At 52.2% G+C, this 17,520-nt stretch overlaps 1 protein-coding gene across 1 annotated transcript in view; it reads left to right on the forward strand.

Annotated features, from left to right (window-relative positions):
- Positions 1-17,520, forward strand: part of LOC144490109 (aryl hydrocarbon receptor-like) — a gene marked incomplete at its 5' end in the record, with an annotated part of 37,305 nt that overhangs the window by 1,440 nt on the left and 18,345 nt on the right. Inside the window, 3 exons of the mRNA XM_078207920.1 lie at positions 6,283-6,413; positions 8,961-9,163; positions 11,710-11,819. Coding sequence (XP_078064046.1) covers positions 6,283-6,413; positions 8,961-9,163; positions 11,710-11,819 — 444 coding nt within the window. The remainder of the gene's footprint in view (positions 1-6,282; positions 6,414-8,960; positions 9,164-11,709; positions 11,820-17,520) is intronic.

Consider the following 17,520-nt stretch of genomic DNA (forward strand, 5'->3'; position numbering starts at 1 on the left):
GCTGCCTCTCAGCGCCAAGGATCCAGGTTTGATTCCCAGCTTGGGTCATTGTCTGTGTGGAGTTTGCATGTTCTCCCCGTGTCTGCGTGGGTTTCCTCCGGGTGCTCCGGTTTCCTCTCGCACTCCAAAGATGTGCGGGTTAGGTTGATTGGCCATGCTAAATTGCCCCTTAGTGTCCAAAGATGTGTAGGTTAGGTGGATTGGCCATGCTAAATTGCCCCTTAGTGTCCAAAGATGTGTAGGTTAGGTGGATTGGCCATGCTAAATTGCCCCTTAGTGTCCAAAGATGTGTAGGTTAGGTGGATTGGCCATGCTAAATTGACCCTTAGTGTCCAAAGATGTGCAGGTTAGGTGGATTGGCCATGCTAAATTGCCCCTTAGTGTCCAAAGATGTGTAGGTTAGGTGGATTGGCCATGCTAAATTGCCCCTTAGTGTCCAAAGATGTGTAGGTTAGGTGGATTGGCCATGCTAAATTGCCCTTAGTGTCCAAAGATGTGTAGGTTAGGTGGATTGGCCATGCTAAATTGCCCCTTAGTGTCCAAAGATGTGCAGGTTAGGTTGATTAGCCATGCTAAATTGTCCATTAGTGTTCAAAGATGTGTAGGTTAGGGGGATTGGCCATGCTAAATTGCCCCTTAGTGTCCAAAGATGTGCAGGTTAGGTGGATTGGCCATGCTAAATTGTCCCTTAGTGTCCAAAGATGTGCAGGTTAGGTGGATTGGCCATGCTAAATTGACCCTTAGTGTCAGGGGATTAGCAGGGTAAATGAGGGCTACGGGGATAGGGCCTGGGTGGGATTGTGGTCGGCGCAAACTCGATGGGCTGAATGGCCCCCTTCTGTACTGCAGGGATTCTATGATTCTTGTAACCACAGTATTTATATGACTCGTCCAGTTCAGTTTCTAGTCAGTGGTAACCCCCAGGATGTTGATAGTCTGGGACGGCAATGTGACTGAATTTCAAAGGGAAATGGTTAGATCCTCTCTCGGTGTGACTGTTCTTGAATCACCCGCGTATCCTCTGGGTTGCCGTGGGGTGTTCTCTTTTTTATTCACTCGTGGGACATGTGCGTCACTGGCTGGGCCAGCATTTATTGCCCATTCCTAGTTCCCCGAGTTGAGAGTCAACCAGATTGCTGTGGCTCTGGAGTCACATGTAGGCCAGACCGGGTAAGGACGGCAGATTTCCTTCCCCAAAGGGAACCAGATGGGTTTTTCCGACAATGGTTTCATGGTCATCAGTAGATTCTTAATTCCAGATATTTTTAAAATTGAATTCAAATTCTACCATCTGCCGTGGCGGGATTCGAACCAGGGTCCTCAGAACATTAGCTGAGTTTCTGGATTAATCATCCAGCGATAATACCACTGGGCCATCGCCTCCTCTTCAAATGCCGCGAAATGTGCAATTATTCAGTCACAGGACAGAAAGAACTTCCCTTTCCCTGAGTTGTGGACCATGCCAAAGCGTTCAACCAATCGGTGGGCATTCCCAAGGGTGCTCATTCTGCGGCCATGCCGTTGGCCAACATTCTGATTTGTGACGTCTCCCATTTTGGGTTGAAGGTCCGCCAGAGGAACTGTTTTGCTGTGGGTGGTGAGCCCAAGTACCCTGTCCCGCGAGGGCAGGCAGTGGCCTCGTGGTATTGTCAGCGGAGGACTCATCCAGAAACCCAGGGTAATGCTGGGGACCCGGGTTCGAATCCCACCACGGCAGATGGTGAAATTTGAATTCAATCAAAAAAAATCTGGGTGACCATGAAGCCATTGTTCACAGTAACAAGTCTCACAACACCAGGTTCAAGTCCAACAGGTTTATTTGGAACCACAAGCTTTCGGAGCGCTGCTCCTTCATCTGGTGAGTCATAGAATCATAGAATCCCTACAGTGCAGAAGGAGGCCATTCAGCCCATCGAGTCTGCACTGACAGCAATCCCACCTAGACCCGATCCCCATCTCTCCACATATTTACCTCACTAATCCCTCTAACCTACGCATCCCGGGACACTAAGGGGCATTTTAACATGACCAATCCACCTAACCTGCACATCTTTGGACACTAAGGGGCAATTTAGCATGGCCAATCCACCTAACCTGTAGAACTTTGGACACTAGGGGGCAATTTAGCATGGCCAATCCACCTAACCTGTAGAACTTTGGACACTAGGGGGCAATTTAGCATGGCCAATCCACCTAACCTGTAGAACTTTGGACACTAGGGGGCAATTTAGCATGGCCAATCCACCTAACCTACACATCTTTGGACACTATGAGGCATTTTAACATGGCCAATCCACCTAACCTGCAGATCTTTGGACACTCGGGGCAATTTAGCATGGCCAATCCACCTAACCTGTAGAACTTTGGACACTAGGGGGCAATTTAGCATGGCCAATCCCCCTAACCTGCACATCTTTGGACACTAAGGGACAATTTAGCATGGCCAATCCACCTAACCTGCACATCTTTGAACGCTAAGGGGCAATTTAGCATGACCAATCCACCTAACCTGCACATCCTTGAACGCTAAGGGGCAATTTAGCACGGCCAATCCACCTAACCTGCACATCTTTGGAGTGTGGGAGGAAACCGGAGCACCCGGAGGAAACCCACGCAGACACTGGGAGAACGTGCAAACTTCACACAGACAGTGACCTGAGGCCGGAAGTGAACCCGGGTCCCTGGTGCTGTGAGGCAGCAGTGCTCACCACCGTGCCGTGTTCTAAAAACCTATCACTAATACCCTTTAGGGAAGGAAATCTGCCGTCCTTACCCGGTCTGGCCTACATGTGACTCCAGAGCCACAGCAATGTGGGGTTGACTCTCAATTGCCCTCTGAAATGGAGGGCAGTTAAAGATGGGCAATAAAATCCCATGAACGAATCAAAAAAAAAGCCCCAAACATTAATATGGTCTTGCCCCAAAGCTCTTTTTAAATTGGCTTCTGCGATTGCGTTCTTCGGCTTTTTGGCCGTTGCCAGGCTGGCCTCTTGGCACTCAATGCTGCGACCTCATGCCCTGAATGAGAAGGACTGGTGCCAGAGGATATGTTTGCAAAGGTGTACCGCAAAGGTTTAAGTTACACCTCTCAGTGTGACCGTCACAGATCCTGTTCCGCGATCGATTCACATCCATTGTTGAGCAGCCGGAGGAGAGATCGCAATTTCAAATGGGTGAAATGGATTTTCAACATTCGCATCAGGAGGAGTTTGTATTTGAACTCCTCTGGGTTGCCTGGCGTACTGGAACCAAGCTGTTCGTTTCTGCCTCTGTAATTGGACATCAGTGTGATTGATCCAGTCTCTGGAAATGGCTGCCAACTGCATTGCATCCTGCAAATGGTTTTTAAGCTTCCAATGAAACCAAAATCACTCTCTTCCCCTCTCCACCGTAGTGGGTCGGATCTCAAACAATGACGAGACGGAGCAGGGGAATAACATCGAGAATCTGGTAAACTGGTGCGGTGACAACAATCTCTCCTTCAATGTCAACAAAATGAAGGAGATTGTCATCGACTTCAGGAAGCGTACTGGAGAACATGCCCCTGTCTACATCAACAGTGACAAAGTAGAAAGGGTCGAGAGCTTCAGGTTTTTAAGTGTCCAGATCACCAACAACCTGTCCTGGTCCCCCCATGCCGACACTATAGTTAAGAAAGCCCACCAACACCTCTACTTTCTCAAAGACTAAGGAAATTTGGCATGTCAGCTACGAGTCTCACCAACTTTTACAGATGCACCATAGAAAGCATTCTTTCTGGGTGTATCACAGCTTGGTATGGCTCCTGCTCTGTCCAAGACCGCAAGAAACTACAAAGGGTCATGAATGTAGCCCAGTCCATCACACAAACCAGCCTCCCATCCATTGACTCTGTCTACACTTCCCGCTGCCTCGGAAAAGCAGCCAGCATAATCAAGGACCCCACGCACCCCGGACATTCTCTCTTCCACCAAAAAGATACAAAAGTCTGAGGTCACGCACCAACCGACTTAAAAACAGTTTCTTCCCTGCTGCCACCAGACTTTTGAATGGACCTACCTCGCATTAAGTTGATCTTTATACCGCAGCAATGACTGTAACACTACATTCTTCACCCTCTCCTTTCCTTCTCTATGAACGGTATGCTTTGTCCGTAAAGTGCACAAAAAACAATACTTTTCACTGCATCCCAATAGATGTGACAATAATAAATCAAATCAAATCAAAATTCCTGACTCCCCAAAGCCTGTCCACCATCTACAAGGTACAAGTCAGGAGTGTGATGGAATATTCCCCACTTGCCTGGATGGTGCAGCTCCAACAACACTCAAGAAGCTCAACACCATCCAGGACAAAGCAGCCCCGCTTGATTGGCCCCCCATCCACAAACATTCACTCCCTCCACCACCGACGCTCAGTAGCAGCAGTGTGTACCATCTACAAGATGCACTGCAGCAACTCACCAAAGATCCTTAGACAGCACCTTCCAAACCCACGACCACTTCCATCTAGAAGGACAAGGGCAGCAGATACCTGGGAACACCACCACCTGGAGGTTCCCCTCCAAGTCACTCACCATCCTGACTTGGAAACATATCTTTTTGATTTGATTTGTTATTCTGACATATATTGAGATACAGAGCAAGTATTGTTCCTTGCGCACTATACAGACAAAGCATACCGTTCATAGAGAAAGAAAGGAGAGAGTGCAGAATGTGGTGTTGCAGTCATAGCTAGGGTGTACTCATTCCTTCGCTGTCACTGGGTCGAAATCCTGGAACTCCCTCCCTAACAGCACTGTGGGTGTACCTACGCCACATGGACTGACTGATGTCCAATAACAATCCTGGAGCTCCCTCCCTAACAGCACTGTGGGTGCACCTACACCACATGGACTGACTGATGTCCAATAACAATCCTGGAGCTCCCTCCCTAACAGCACTATGGGTGTACCTACACCACAGGGACTGCAGCGATTCAAGATGGCGGCTCACCACCACATTCTCAAGGGGCAACTGGGGATGGGCAATAAATGCTGGCCAGGCAGCGACGCCCACATCCCATGCATATTTATGCGTCCCAATTTGTTCCTTGGGGACATGTGGCACTTGAGAATCAATAGGGATCAAACACATGTAACCTTCCATCTTTTGCACCAAACAGCTCCACGTCTACAAGATTATGAGGGGCATGGACAGAGTGGATAGTCAGAAGCTTTTCCCCAGGGTGGAAGAGTCAATTACTAGGGGGCACAGGTTTAAGGTGCGAGGGGCAAGGTTTAAAGGAGATGTACGAGGCAAGTCTTTTTACACTGAGGGTGGTGGGTGCCTGGAGCTCGTTGCCAGGGGCGGTAGTGGAAGCAGATACGATAGTGAGTGTTGTGGGAAAAATCCGCTAGTAGTCAGACTTCGAGATTCAGAAAATACGATTTATTAAACGGAGCTCCGTGGAGACAAGGCACATGTCTGTAGCAAACCTTCTCTCATTTTTATACTCTTTACACAATGGGTAAACCGGTGATTCGAACATTATCACATTGTTTAAGTGAGTACAAGTATTTAACATTTTATGAATGGGTACATTTCCTCATGTTTACAAAAGTACAAACAGGTATAGACATTTAGCATTTTATGAATGGGTACATCTCCTTATGTCTGTATCTATCAATGGCTAGTTTCGTCTCGTTCAGGTGCTAATCGGTTCCCTCGCATTCATATTTCCCGCCTTCCTTTAACGTTAATCTAAGCTCTTTGTTTTGGGGTTTCCTTATCTTAAAAGATGTTTGACCCTTGGCTTTGGCTTCCTGAGGTGTTTGTTTGCTATGAGTCACTGTCTGTAATTTGGAAGTGGCTTGTCTGTTACGATTTTGACTTGACGTTATTTCTGAACAGCGGGAGCCTGTGTCTGCTTTTCTGGCTTCTTTCCCAGTTAACCCTGTGTGTGCCAGGCGGCCATTTTAGAGTGTGCTTTCATGTATTGCCATTTTAAAGTGTGCCCCCCTTGTATTTTCCTCTTTACAGTGAGTTTTAAAGGGCGTCTGGACAAATACATGAATAGGATGGGAATGGAGGGATATGGTCCCCGGAAGGGTAGGGGGTTTTAGCTCAGTCAGGCAGCATGGTCAGTGCAGGCTTGGAGGGCCAAAGGGCCTGTTCCTGTGCTGTAATTTTCTTTGTTCTTTGACTTCTGATCACAAATAGCTGCCCTGAAGATGCATTCGCCCTTCCTGCATTGGTACATTGCAAAGTTCCTCCTTCAAGTGCTGAGTTGAGCCTCTGTTTCTCGTGTGTTCTTGTCATGTAGGTTGCGGTACAAATTGTGACGTCGTCACGAGGTATGACCCACAGCAACTGCCACCGGAGAACTCCACCTTCCTGGAGAGGAACTTTGTGTGCAAAATGCGCTCGTTACTCAACAGCCCCTCCGGCTACGTGGTGAGAGATCTTTCAGCGGTTAAAAAGTCCTCAGAGCTTTGAGATCCGTGCTGGTCACTTTGACAGCCCTTCCCCTTCGAACAGCTCATGGGGCAACTTGCCATCTCCATAATATGTACGTTGGCAACACTTAGACCGGCCAGAAAATTCTGCCCGTGGAAACATCCACAGCGCCACAAGGAGGCCATTTGGCCCTCCCCGCCACCCAAAAAATGAGCCGTCCATCTGAATCCCGCTGTCCAATCTTGGCTGGAATTCTCTGACCTCACCCGCGATTCTCCTGTCCCGCTGAGCGCCAAGTTCATGCCAGCAGTGATGTCGGGTCGTGCGAGACTGGAGACTTCCAGCCATTGTTCCCTGGTCCCGGAAATCGGTCCTTCCGAACCAATCTATCTCGGCCCCTCACAATTTAAATGAGCCACACAAAATTCATTCAGAAAACTGATTCAATCAAATCACTCCATTGGAGCTCTGGACTCATGTCCGGGAGTCTAAATACACACCCCTTCGTACTGTCACTCACTGTAAGTGACAATAGCTTTGAAACTGGTCATGTTGCCTGGAATAGAATTTACACAGAAACATGGAAACTAGAAGCAGGAGGAGGCCATTCGGCCCTTCGATCCTGCTCCGCCATTCATTATGATCATGGCTGATCATCAAATTCAATATCCTGATTCCCCCCTTCCCCCCATATCCCTCGATCCCTTTAGCCCCAAGAGCGATATCTAATTTCTTCTTGAAATCACACAACGTTTTGGCCTCAACTACTTTCTGCGGGAGTGAATTCCACACATTCACCACCCTCTGGGTGAAGACATTTCTCCTCACCTCAGTTCTAAAAGGTTTACCCCTTATCCTCAAACTATGACCCCTAGTTCTGGACTCCCCCCACCATCGGGAACATTCTTTCTGAATCTACCTGTCTAATCCTGTTAGAATTTTATAAGTTTACCCCTTATCCTCAAACTATGACCCCCTAGTTCTGGATTCCCCCACCATCGGGAACATTCTTTCTGAATCTACCCTGTCTAACCCTGTTAGAATTTTATAAGTTTCTATGAGATCCCCTCTCACTCTTCTAAACTCCAGTGAATATAATCCTAACCGACTTAGTCTCTCCTCATATGACAGACCTGCCATCCCAGGAATCAGCCTGGTAAACCTTCGCTGTGCTCCCTCTATAGCAAGGACATCCTTCCTCAGATAAGGACACCAAAACTGCACACAATACTCCAGGTGTGGCCTCACTAACGCCCTGTACAATTGCAGCAAAACATCCCTATTCCTAAACTCAAATCCTCTCGCTATGAAGGCCAACATACCATTTGCCTTCTTTACTGCCTGCTGTACCTGCACGCTTACTTTCAGCGACTGATGCACAAGGACCCCAAGGTATCACTGAGTGTCCACCTCTCTCAATTTACACCCATTCGAGTAATAATCTGCTGTCCTATTTTTGCTATTCGAATTTGTGTTTCAGGTGTTCTGAGGGCTCATGTCCTTTTGTAAGTCAGTTAACAAAAGTAGGAAGAGAGCTTCGAGGCTGGCATGGTGGCACAGTGGTTGGTACTGCTGCCTCACAGCGCCAGGGACCCGGCTTCAATTCCCGGCTTGGGTCACTGTCTGTGCGGAGTCTGCACATTCGCCCCGTGTCTGCGTGGGTTTCCTCCGGGTGCTCCGGTTTCCTCCCACAGTCTGAAAGATGTGCTGGTTAGGTGGATTGGCCATGCTAAATTGCCCCTTAGTGTCCAAAGATGTGTAGGTTAGGTGGATTGGCCATGGTAAATTGTCCCTTAGTGTCCAAAGATGTGTAGATTAGGTGGATTGTCCATGGTAAATTGTCCCTTAGTGTCCAAAGATGTGTAGGTTAGATGGATTGGCCATGCTAAATTGCCCCTCAGTGTCCAAAGATGTTCAGGTTAGGTGGATTGGCCATGCTAAATTGCCCCTCAGTGTCCAAAGATGTGCAGGTTAGGTGGATTGGCCATGCTAAATTGCCCCTCAGTGTCCAAAGATGTGCCGGTTAGGTGGATTGGCCATGCTAAATTCTCCCTCAGTGTCCAAAGATGTGCAGGGTAGGTGCATTGGCCATGCTAAATTGCCCCTTAGTGTCCAAAGATGTGCGGATTAGGTGGATTGGCCATGCTAAATTGTCCCTTAGTGTCCAAAGATGTGTAGGCTAGGTGGATTGGTCATGTTAAATTGTCTCTCAGTATACCCGAGCAGGAATGTGGCGACTAGGGGATTTTCACAGTAACTTCATTGCAGTGTTAATGTAAGCCTACTTGTGACACTCAAAAATAAACTTTCGCGTTTTAAAAAAAAATTGCAACTTTTAAATCTTTTTCAAAAACTTTCAATGTAAACTTTAGAAGCTTGTGGAGCCAGTGTCTGCAGTGACTTGCATGGAGCTGTTACGGGACAGCCGCTGGCACAAGGGGACAGTATGGGATGGCGTCGCTGTGTTGCTCCATGAGTTTTGAACGACTGTGGCTCGAATTGAAAACGTCAGTCCCTGATCTTTTACCGATTTGATGTGTTCAGGCTCTCAACATTGAAGGCAGACTCAAGTACCTCCATGGGCAGAACAAGCGGGCAGAAGATGGCAATCTCCTCCCTCCGCAGCTGGCACTCTTTGCCATTGCCACCCCCCTGCAAGTGCCTGCAATCCTCGAAATCCGGACCCGAAGTGCCCTGTTCCAAACCAAACATAAGCTCGATTTTACACCGGTCGCGTGCGATGCAAGGTTGGTGCCACTAAATCTTCATCGGTGAGTACAGCACAGGAGGCGGCCATTCAGCCCTTCACATCCATGCCGGACCACAAAGACCTGACTACACTAATCCCATTATCCAGCGCTTGGCCCATAGCCCTGGAGGTTACGGCAGCGCAAGTGAATATCGAAATACTTCTTAAATTGTTAGGAGATATTTGGACAAAACCATTCTTTCAGGCAGTGAGTTCCAGACTCCCACCACCCTCTGAGTGACAAAGTTTCTCCTCAAATCCCCCTTTGACCTCTGACCTTAGATCTATGCCCCCTGGTTATTGACCGCTCTAATAATGGAAAAACTTCCTTCCTATCCACCCTATCTCTGCCCCTCATGGTTTTATCCACCTCTATCAGGTCCCCTCCCAAACCTTCTCCAAGGAAAACCGTCTCAGCCTATCCAACCTCTCCTCATAGCTCAGACCCTCTCCAGGACAGACAGCATCCCAGTGAATCTCCTCTGCACCCTCTCCAGCCCAGGCAGCATCCTGGAGAATCTCCTCTGCACCCTCTCCAGCCCAGACAGCATCCTGGAGAATCTCCTCTGCACCCTCTCCAGCCCAGACAACATCCTGGAGAATCTCCTCTGCACCCTCTCCAGCCCAGACAACATCCTGGAGAATCTCCTCTGCACCCTCTCCAGCCCAGACAACATCCTGGAGAATCTCCTCTGCACCCTCTCCAGCCCAGACAGCATCCTGGAGAATCTCCTCTGCACCCTCTCCAGCCCAGACAGCATCCTGGAGAATCTCCTCTACACCCTCTCCAGCCCAGACAACATCCTGGAGAATCTCCTCTGCACCCTCTCCAGCCCAGACAGCATCCTGGAGAATCTCCTCTGCACCCTCTCCAGTCCAGACAACATCCTGGAGAATCTCCTCTGCACCCTCTCCAGCCCAGGCAGCATCCTGGAGAATCTCCTCTGCACCCTCTCCAGCCCAGACAACATCCTGGAGAATCTCCTCTGCACCCTCTCCAGCCCAGACAACATCCTGGAGAATCTCCTCTGCACCCTCTCCAGCCCAGGCAGCATCCTGGAGAATCTCCTCTGCACCCTCTCCAGCCCAGGCAGCATCCTGGAGAATCTCCTCTGCACCCTCTCCAGCCCAGACAGCATCCTGGAGAATCTCCTCTGCACCCTCTCCAGCCCAGACAGCATCCTGGAGAATCTCCTCTGCACCCTCTCCAGCCCAGACAGCATCCTGGAGAATCTCCTCTGCACCCTCTCCAGCCCAGACAGCATCCTGGAGAATCTCCTCTGCACCCTCTCCAGCCCAGACAACATCCTGGAGAATCTCCTCTGCACCGTCTCCAGCCCAAACATCCTGGAGAATCTCCTCTGCACCCTCTCCAGTGCAATCACATCCTTCCAATAATGTGGTGACCAGAACGGCACACAGTGAGGTGGCATATTGGTTGGCACTGCTGCCTCACAGGGACCCCGGTTCAATTCCGGCCTCGGGTCACTGTCTGTGTGGAGTTTGCACGTTCTCCCCGTGTCTGCATGGGTTTCCTCCGGGTGCTCCGGTTTATCTCCCACAGTCCAAAGATGTGCGGGTTAGGTGGATTGGCCATGCTAAATTGCCCTGTAGTGTCAGGGAGACTAGCTCGGGTAAATGCATGGGGTTATGGGGATAGGGCCTGGGTGGGATTGTGGTCGGTGCAGACTCGATGGGCTGAATGGCCTCCTTCTGCACTGTAGGGATTCTATGATTCTATATACTAGCTGTGGCCTAACCAGCGGTTTATACACTTCTACTCTACTCAAAAGATCATAGAAACATAGAAGATAGGAGCAGGAGGCGGCCATTTGGCCCTTCGAGCCTGCTCCGCCATTCATCACCATCATGGCTGATCATCCAACTCAATAGCCTAATCCTGCTTTCTCCCCATAACCTTTGACCCCGTTCGCCCCAAGTGCTCCATCCAGCCGCCTCTTGAATACATTCAATGTTTTGGCATCAACTACTTCCTGTGGGAATGAATTCCACAGGCTCACCGGGTGAAGAAATGTCTCCCCACCTCCGTCCTAAATGGTCTACCCCGAATCCTCAGACTGTGACCCCTGGTTCTGGACTCCCCCCACCATCGGGAACATCCTCCCTGCATCTACCCTGTCTAGTCCTGTTAGAATTTTATAAGTCTCTATGAGATCCCCCCTCATTCATCTGAACTCCAGTGAAAACAATCCTAACCTCGTCAATCTCCCCTCATACATCAGTCCCGCCATCCCCGGAATCAGCCTGGTAAACCTTCGCTGCGCTCCCTCGAGAGCAAGAACATCCTTCCTCAGAAAAGGAGACCAAAACTGCACACAATACTCCAGGGTGTGGCCTCACCAAGGCCCTGTATCATTGCAACAACACATCCCTGCTCCTGTACTCGAAACTTTAAACAAACCACAAATAGACAGATTCATAAACCACTTGTTGACCAGCAGGATCTGACCGGCATTTGTCTAAGAGAAGGAATTATTGCAGAACGCTGACCCTTTTCTGTGCTTTTTGGGTAATCTTTTTCAGGGCGAAGATTGTTCTGGGTTACTCTGAGCTGGAGCTGTGCATGCGTGGGTCAGGATACCAGTTCATTCATGCTGACGACATGCTTTACTGCGCTGACAACCATGTTCGATGTAAGTGTTGGATGGCAGATCACGTGGATTGGAGCAGTGCTGGGACCTTTGCTGTTTGGAATATATATAAATGATTTGGAGGAAAATGTAACTGGTTTGATTAGTAAGTTTGCGGACGACACAAAGGTTGGTGGATTTGTGGATAGCGATGAGGACCATCAGAGGATACAGCAGGATATAGATCAGTTGGAGACTTGGGCAGAGAGATGGCAGATGGAGTTTAATCCGGACAAATGTGAGGTAATGCATTTTGGAAGGTCTAATACAGATAGGAAATATACTGTAAATGGCAGAACCCTTAAGAGTATTGATAGGCAGAGGGATCTGGGTGTACAGGTACACAGGTCACTGAAAGTGGCAACGCAGGTGGAGAAGGTAGTCAAGAAGGCATACGGCATGCTTGCCTTCATCGGCCGGGGCATTGAGTTTAAAAATTGGCAACTCATGTTGCAGCTTTATAGAACCTTAGTTAGGCCACACTTGGAATATAGTGTTCAATTTTGGTCCCCACACTACCAGAAGGATGTGGAGGCTTTGGAGAGGATGCAGAAAAGATTGACCAGGATGTTGCCTGGTATGGAGGGCATTAGCTATGAGGAGAGGTTGGAGAAACTTGGTTTGTTCTCACTGGAACGACGGAGGTTGAGGGGCGACCTGATAGAAGTCTACAAGATTATGAGGGGCATGGACAGAGTGGATAGTCAGAAGCTTTGTCCCAGGGTGGAAGAGTCAATTACTAGGGTGTGGTGAACCATAGATGGTTACCACTATGGGTACTGAACCATAGATGGTTATCACTATGGGTACTTGTACATATGTTACTCTTGTTACTGTTAGGGTTAGGGTTGGGGTGTTCCACCTGTTGGTATTGTTCTGTGGTACACTCCGGTTGGCTCCGCCTACCTGTAGGAGTATAAAGGTCACTGCACTGCCTGGTGACCCTTTAGTCTGGGATTGTATTGTTATGCAGTATGCTCCATTCTTGTTGCTAATAAAAGCCTTTATTTCCCGCATCATAGGGGGCACAGGTTTAAGGTGTGAGGGGCAAGGTTTAAAGGAGATGTACGAGGCAAGTTATTTACACAGAGGGTGGTGGGTGCCTGGAACTCGTTGCCGGGGGAGGTAGTGGAAGCGGATAGGGTAGCGACTTTTAAGGGGTGTCTTGACACATACATGAATAGGATGGGAATAGAGGGATATGGTCCCCGGAAGGGTAGGGGGTTTTAGTTAAGTCGGGCAGCATGGTCGGTGCAGGCTTGGAGGGCCGAAGGGCCTGTTCCTGTGCTGTAATTTTCTTTGTTCTTTGTTCCTTTGTTGAATATTACCGTCCAATGTCCACGTTCCTCCTGAACCCGTCGTATTTCTGGTGCCCACTGCATATTGTGCAAAACCAGGACCAAAAAATACTCATGAGAAAATGAAGTGACAGCATTTTGTGTGTGTATGTGCGTGCACGCGCGTGCGTGTTACTCTCTCGCCATCCTCTCTTTGTCTTATTTTATCTCTGCACTCTCTTTCGCGTGTACTCTCTTTTCCCGCTCTCTTCTGCACAGGCGCTCTCTCTTTCACCGCTCTCTCTCTTTCACCGCTCTCTCTCTCTCACCGCTCTCTCTCTCTCACCACGCTCTCTCTCTCACCGCGCTCTCTCACCGCGCTCTCTCTCTTTCACCGCTCTCTCTCTCTCACCACGCTCTCTCTCTCACCGCGCTCTCTCTCACCGCGCTCTCTCTTTCACCGCGCTCTCTCTTTCACCGCGCTCTCTCACCGCGCTCTCTCTCTCACCGCGCTCTCTCTTTCACCGCGCTCTCTCTTTCACCACGCTCTCTCTCTCACCGCGCTCTCTCTCTTTCACCGCTCTCTCTCTCTCACCACGCTCTCTCTCACCGCGCGCTCTCTCACCGCGCTCTCTCTCTTTCACCGCTCTCTCTCTCTCACCACGCTCTCTCTCTCACCGCGCTCTCTCTTTCACCGCGCTCTCTCTTTCACCGCGCTCTCTCACCGCGCTCTCTCTCTCACCGCGCTCTCTCTCTCACCGCGCGCTCTCTTTCACCGCGCTCTCTCACCGCGCTCTCTCACCGCGCTCCCTCTTTCACCGCGCTCTCTCTCTCACCGCGCACTCTCACCGCGCTCTCTCACCGCGCTCTCTCTCACCGCGCTCTCTCACCGCGCTCTCTCTTTCACCGCGCTCTCTCTTTCACCACGCTCTCTCACCGCGCTCTCTCTTTCACCGCGCTCTCTCACCACGCTCTCTCTTTCACCGCGCTCTCTCTTTCACCGCGCTCCCTCTCTCACCGCGCACTCTCACCGCGCTCTCACTCACCGCGCTCTCTCACCGCTCTCTCTCTCACCGTGCTCTCTCTCTCACCGCGCTCTCTCACCGCGCTCTCTCTTTCACCGCGCTCTCTCTCACCACGCTCTCTCTTTCACCGCTCTCTCTCTTTCACCGCGCTCTCTCTCTCACCGCGCTCTCTCTCACCGCGCTCTTTCTTTCACCGCGCTCTCTGTCTCACCGCGCTCTCTCTCTCACCGCGCTCTCTCTCTCTCACCGCTCTCTCTCACCGTGCTCTCACTCTCACCGCGCTCTCTCTTTCACCGCGCTCTCTCTCTCACCGCGCTCTCTCTCTCACCGCTCTCTCTCTCACCGTGCTCTCTCTCTCACCGCACTCTCTCACCACGCTCTCTCTTTCACCGCGCTCTCTCTTTCACCGCGCTCTCTCTCTCACCGCTCTCTCTTTCACCGCGCTCTCTCACCGCGCTCTCTCTCTCACCGCTCTCTCTTTCACCGCGCTCTCTCTCTCACCGCGCTCTCTCTCTCACCGCGCTCTCTCTCTCACCGCGCTCTCTCTCACCGCGCTCTCTCTCTCACCGCGCTCTCTCAACGCGCTCTCTCTCTCACCGCGCTCTCTCTCTCACCGCGCTCTCTCTCTCTCCGCGCTCTCTCTCTCACCGCGCTCTCTCTCACCGCGCTCTCTCTCTCACCGCGCTCTCTCAACGCGCTCTCTCTCTCACCACGCTCTCTCAACGCGCTCTCTCTCTCACCACGCTCTCTCAACGCGCTCTCTCTCTCACCGCACTCTCTCTCTCTCACCGCACTCTCTCTCACCGCGCTCTCTCTCTCACCACGCTCTCTCTCTCACCACGCTCTCTCTTTCACCGCGCTCTCTCTCTCACCGCGCTCTCTCTCTCACCGCGCTCTCTCTCTCACCACGCTCTCTCTCTCACCGCGCTCTCTCTCTCACCGCGCTCTCTCTCTCACCGCGCTCTCTCTCTCACCGCGCTCTCTCTCTCACCGCGCTCTCTCTTTCACCGCGCTCTCTCTTTCACCGCGCTCTCTCTCTCACCGCGCTCTCTCTCTCACCGCGCTCTCTCTCTCACCGCGCTCTCTCTCTCACCGCGCTCTCTCTCAACGCGCTCTCTCTCACCGCTCTCTCTCTCTCACCGCTCTCTCTCTCTCACCGCGCTCTTTCTCTCACCGCGCTCTCTCTCTCACCGCGCTCTCTCTCTCACCGCGCTCTCTCTCTCACCGCGCTCTCTCTCACCGCGCTCTCTCACCGCGCTCTCTCTCTCACCGCGCTCTCTCTCACCGCGCTCTCTCACCGCGCTCTCTCTCACCGCGCTCTCTCACCGCTCTCTCTCACTGCGCTCTCTCTCTCACCGCGCTCTCTCTCTCACCGCGCTCTCTCGCTCACCGCGCTCTCTCTCACCGCGCTCTCTCACCGCGCTCTCTCTCTCACCGCGCTCTCTCTCTCACCGCGCTCTCTCTCACCGCGCTCTCTCTCTCACCGCGCTCTCTCTCACCGCGCTCTCTCTTTCACCGCGCTCTCTCTTTCACCGCGCTCTCTCTTTCACCGCGCTCTCTCTTTCACCGCTCTCTCTCTCACCGCGCTCTCTCTCTCACCGCGCTCTCTCTCACCGTGCTCTCTCTCTCACCGCGCTCTCTCTCACCGCGCTCTCTCACCGCGCTCTCTCTTTCACCGCGCTCTCTCTCACCGCGCTCTCTCTTTCACCGCGCTCTCTCTCACCGCGCTCTCTCTTTCACCGCGCTCTCTCTCTCACCGTGCTCTCCCTTTCACCGCGCTCTCTCTCACCGCGCTCTCTCTCACCGCGCTCTCACTTTCACCGCGCTCTCTCTCTCACCGCGCTCTCTCTTTCACCGCGCTCTCTCACCGCGCTCTCTCTTTCACCGCGCTCTCTCTCACCGCGCTCTCTTTCACCGCGCTCTCTCTTTCACCGCTCTCTCTCTCACCGCGCTCTCTCTCTCACCGCGCTCTCTCTCTCACCGCGCTCTCTCTCACCGCGCTCTCTCTCACCGCGCTCTCTCTCACCGCGCTCTCTCTTTCACCGCGCTCTCTCTCTCACCGCGCTCTCTCTTTCACCGCGCTCTCTCTCACCGCGCTCTCTCTTTCACCGCGCTCTCTCTCTCACCGCGCTCTCTCTTTCACCGCGCTCTCTCACCGCGCTCTCTCTTTCACTGCACTCTCTCTTTCACCGCGCTCTCTCTCTCACCGCGCTCTCTCTTTCACCGCGCTCTCTCTCACCGTGCTCTCTCTCTCACCGCGCTCTCTCTCTCACCGCGCTCTCTCTCTCACCGCGCTCTCTCACCGCGCTCTCTCACCGCGCTCTCTCTCTCACCGCTCTCTCTCTTTCACCGCGCTCTCTCTTTCACCGCGCTCTCTCTTTCACCGCGCTCTCTCTTTCACCGCGCGCTCTCACCGTGCTCTCTCTCTCACCGCGCTCTCTCACCGCGCTCTCTCTCTCACCGCACTCTCTCACCGCGCTCTCTCTTTCACCGCGCTCTCTCACCGCGCTCTCTCTCTCACCGCGCTCTCTCTCTCACCGCGCTCTCTCTCACCGCGCTCTCTCTCTCACCGCGCTCTCTCTTTCACCGCGCTCTCTCTTTCACCACGCTCTCTCTCTCACCGCGCTCTCTCTTTCACCGCGCGCTCTCACCGTGCTCTCTCTCTCAACGCGCTCTCTCTCACCGCGCTCTCTCTCTCACTGCGCTCTCTCACCGCGCTCTCTCTCTCACCGCGCTCTCTCTCTCCGCGCTCTCTCTCTCACCGCGCTCTCTCTTTCACCGCGCTCTCTCTTTCACCGCGCTCTCTCTCTCACCGCGCTCTCTCTCACCGCGCTCTCTCTCTCACCGCTCTCTCTCACCGCGCTCTCTCTTTCACCGCGCTCTCTCTTTCACCGCGCTCTCTCTTTCACCGCGCTCTCTCTTTCACCGCGCTCTCTCTTTCACCGCGCTCTCTCTCTCACCGCGCTCTCTCTCTCACCGCGCTCTCTCTCTCACCGCTCTCTCTCTCTCACCGCGCTCTCTCTCTCACCGCGCTCTCTCTCTCACCGCGCTCTCTCACCGCGCACTCTCTCTCACCGCGCTCTCTCTCTCACCGCGCTCTCTCTCTCTCACCGCGCTCTCTCTCTCACCGCGCTCTCTCTCTCACCGCGCTCTCTCTCTCACCGCGCTCTCTCTTTCACCGCGCTCTCTCTTTCACCGCGCTCTCTCTTTCACCGCGCTCTCTTTCACCGCGCGCTCTCTCTCACCGCGCTCTCTCACCGCGCTCTCTCACTGCGCTCTCTCTTTCACGGCGCTCTCTCTCTCACCGCGCTCTCTATTTCACCGCTCTCTCTCTCTCACCGCGCGCTCTCTCTCACCGCCGTCTCTCACCGCGCTCTCTCACTGCGCTCTCTCTTTCACCGC

This window comes from Mustelus asterias, unplaced genomic scaffold, assembly GCF_964213995.1.
Source record: "Mustelus asterias unplaced genomic scaffold, sMusAst1.hap1.1 HAP1_SCAFFOLD_2883, whole genome shotgun sequence".
Lineage (NCBI taxonomy): Eukaryota > Metazoa > Chordata > Chondrichthyes > Carcharhiniformes > Triakidae > Mustelus > Mustelus asterias.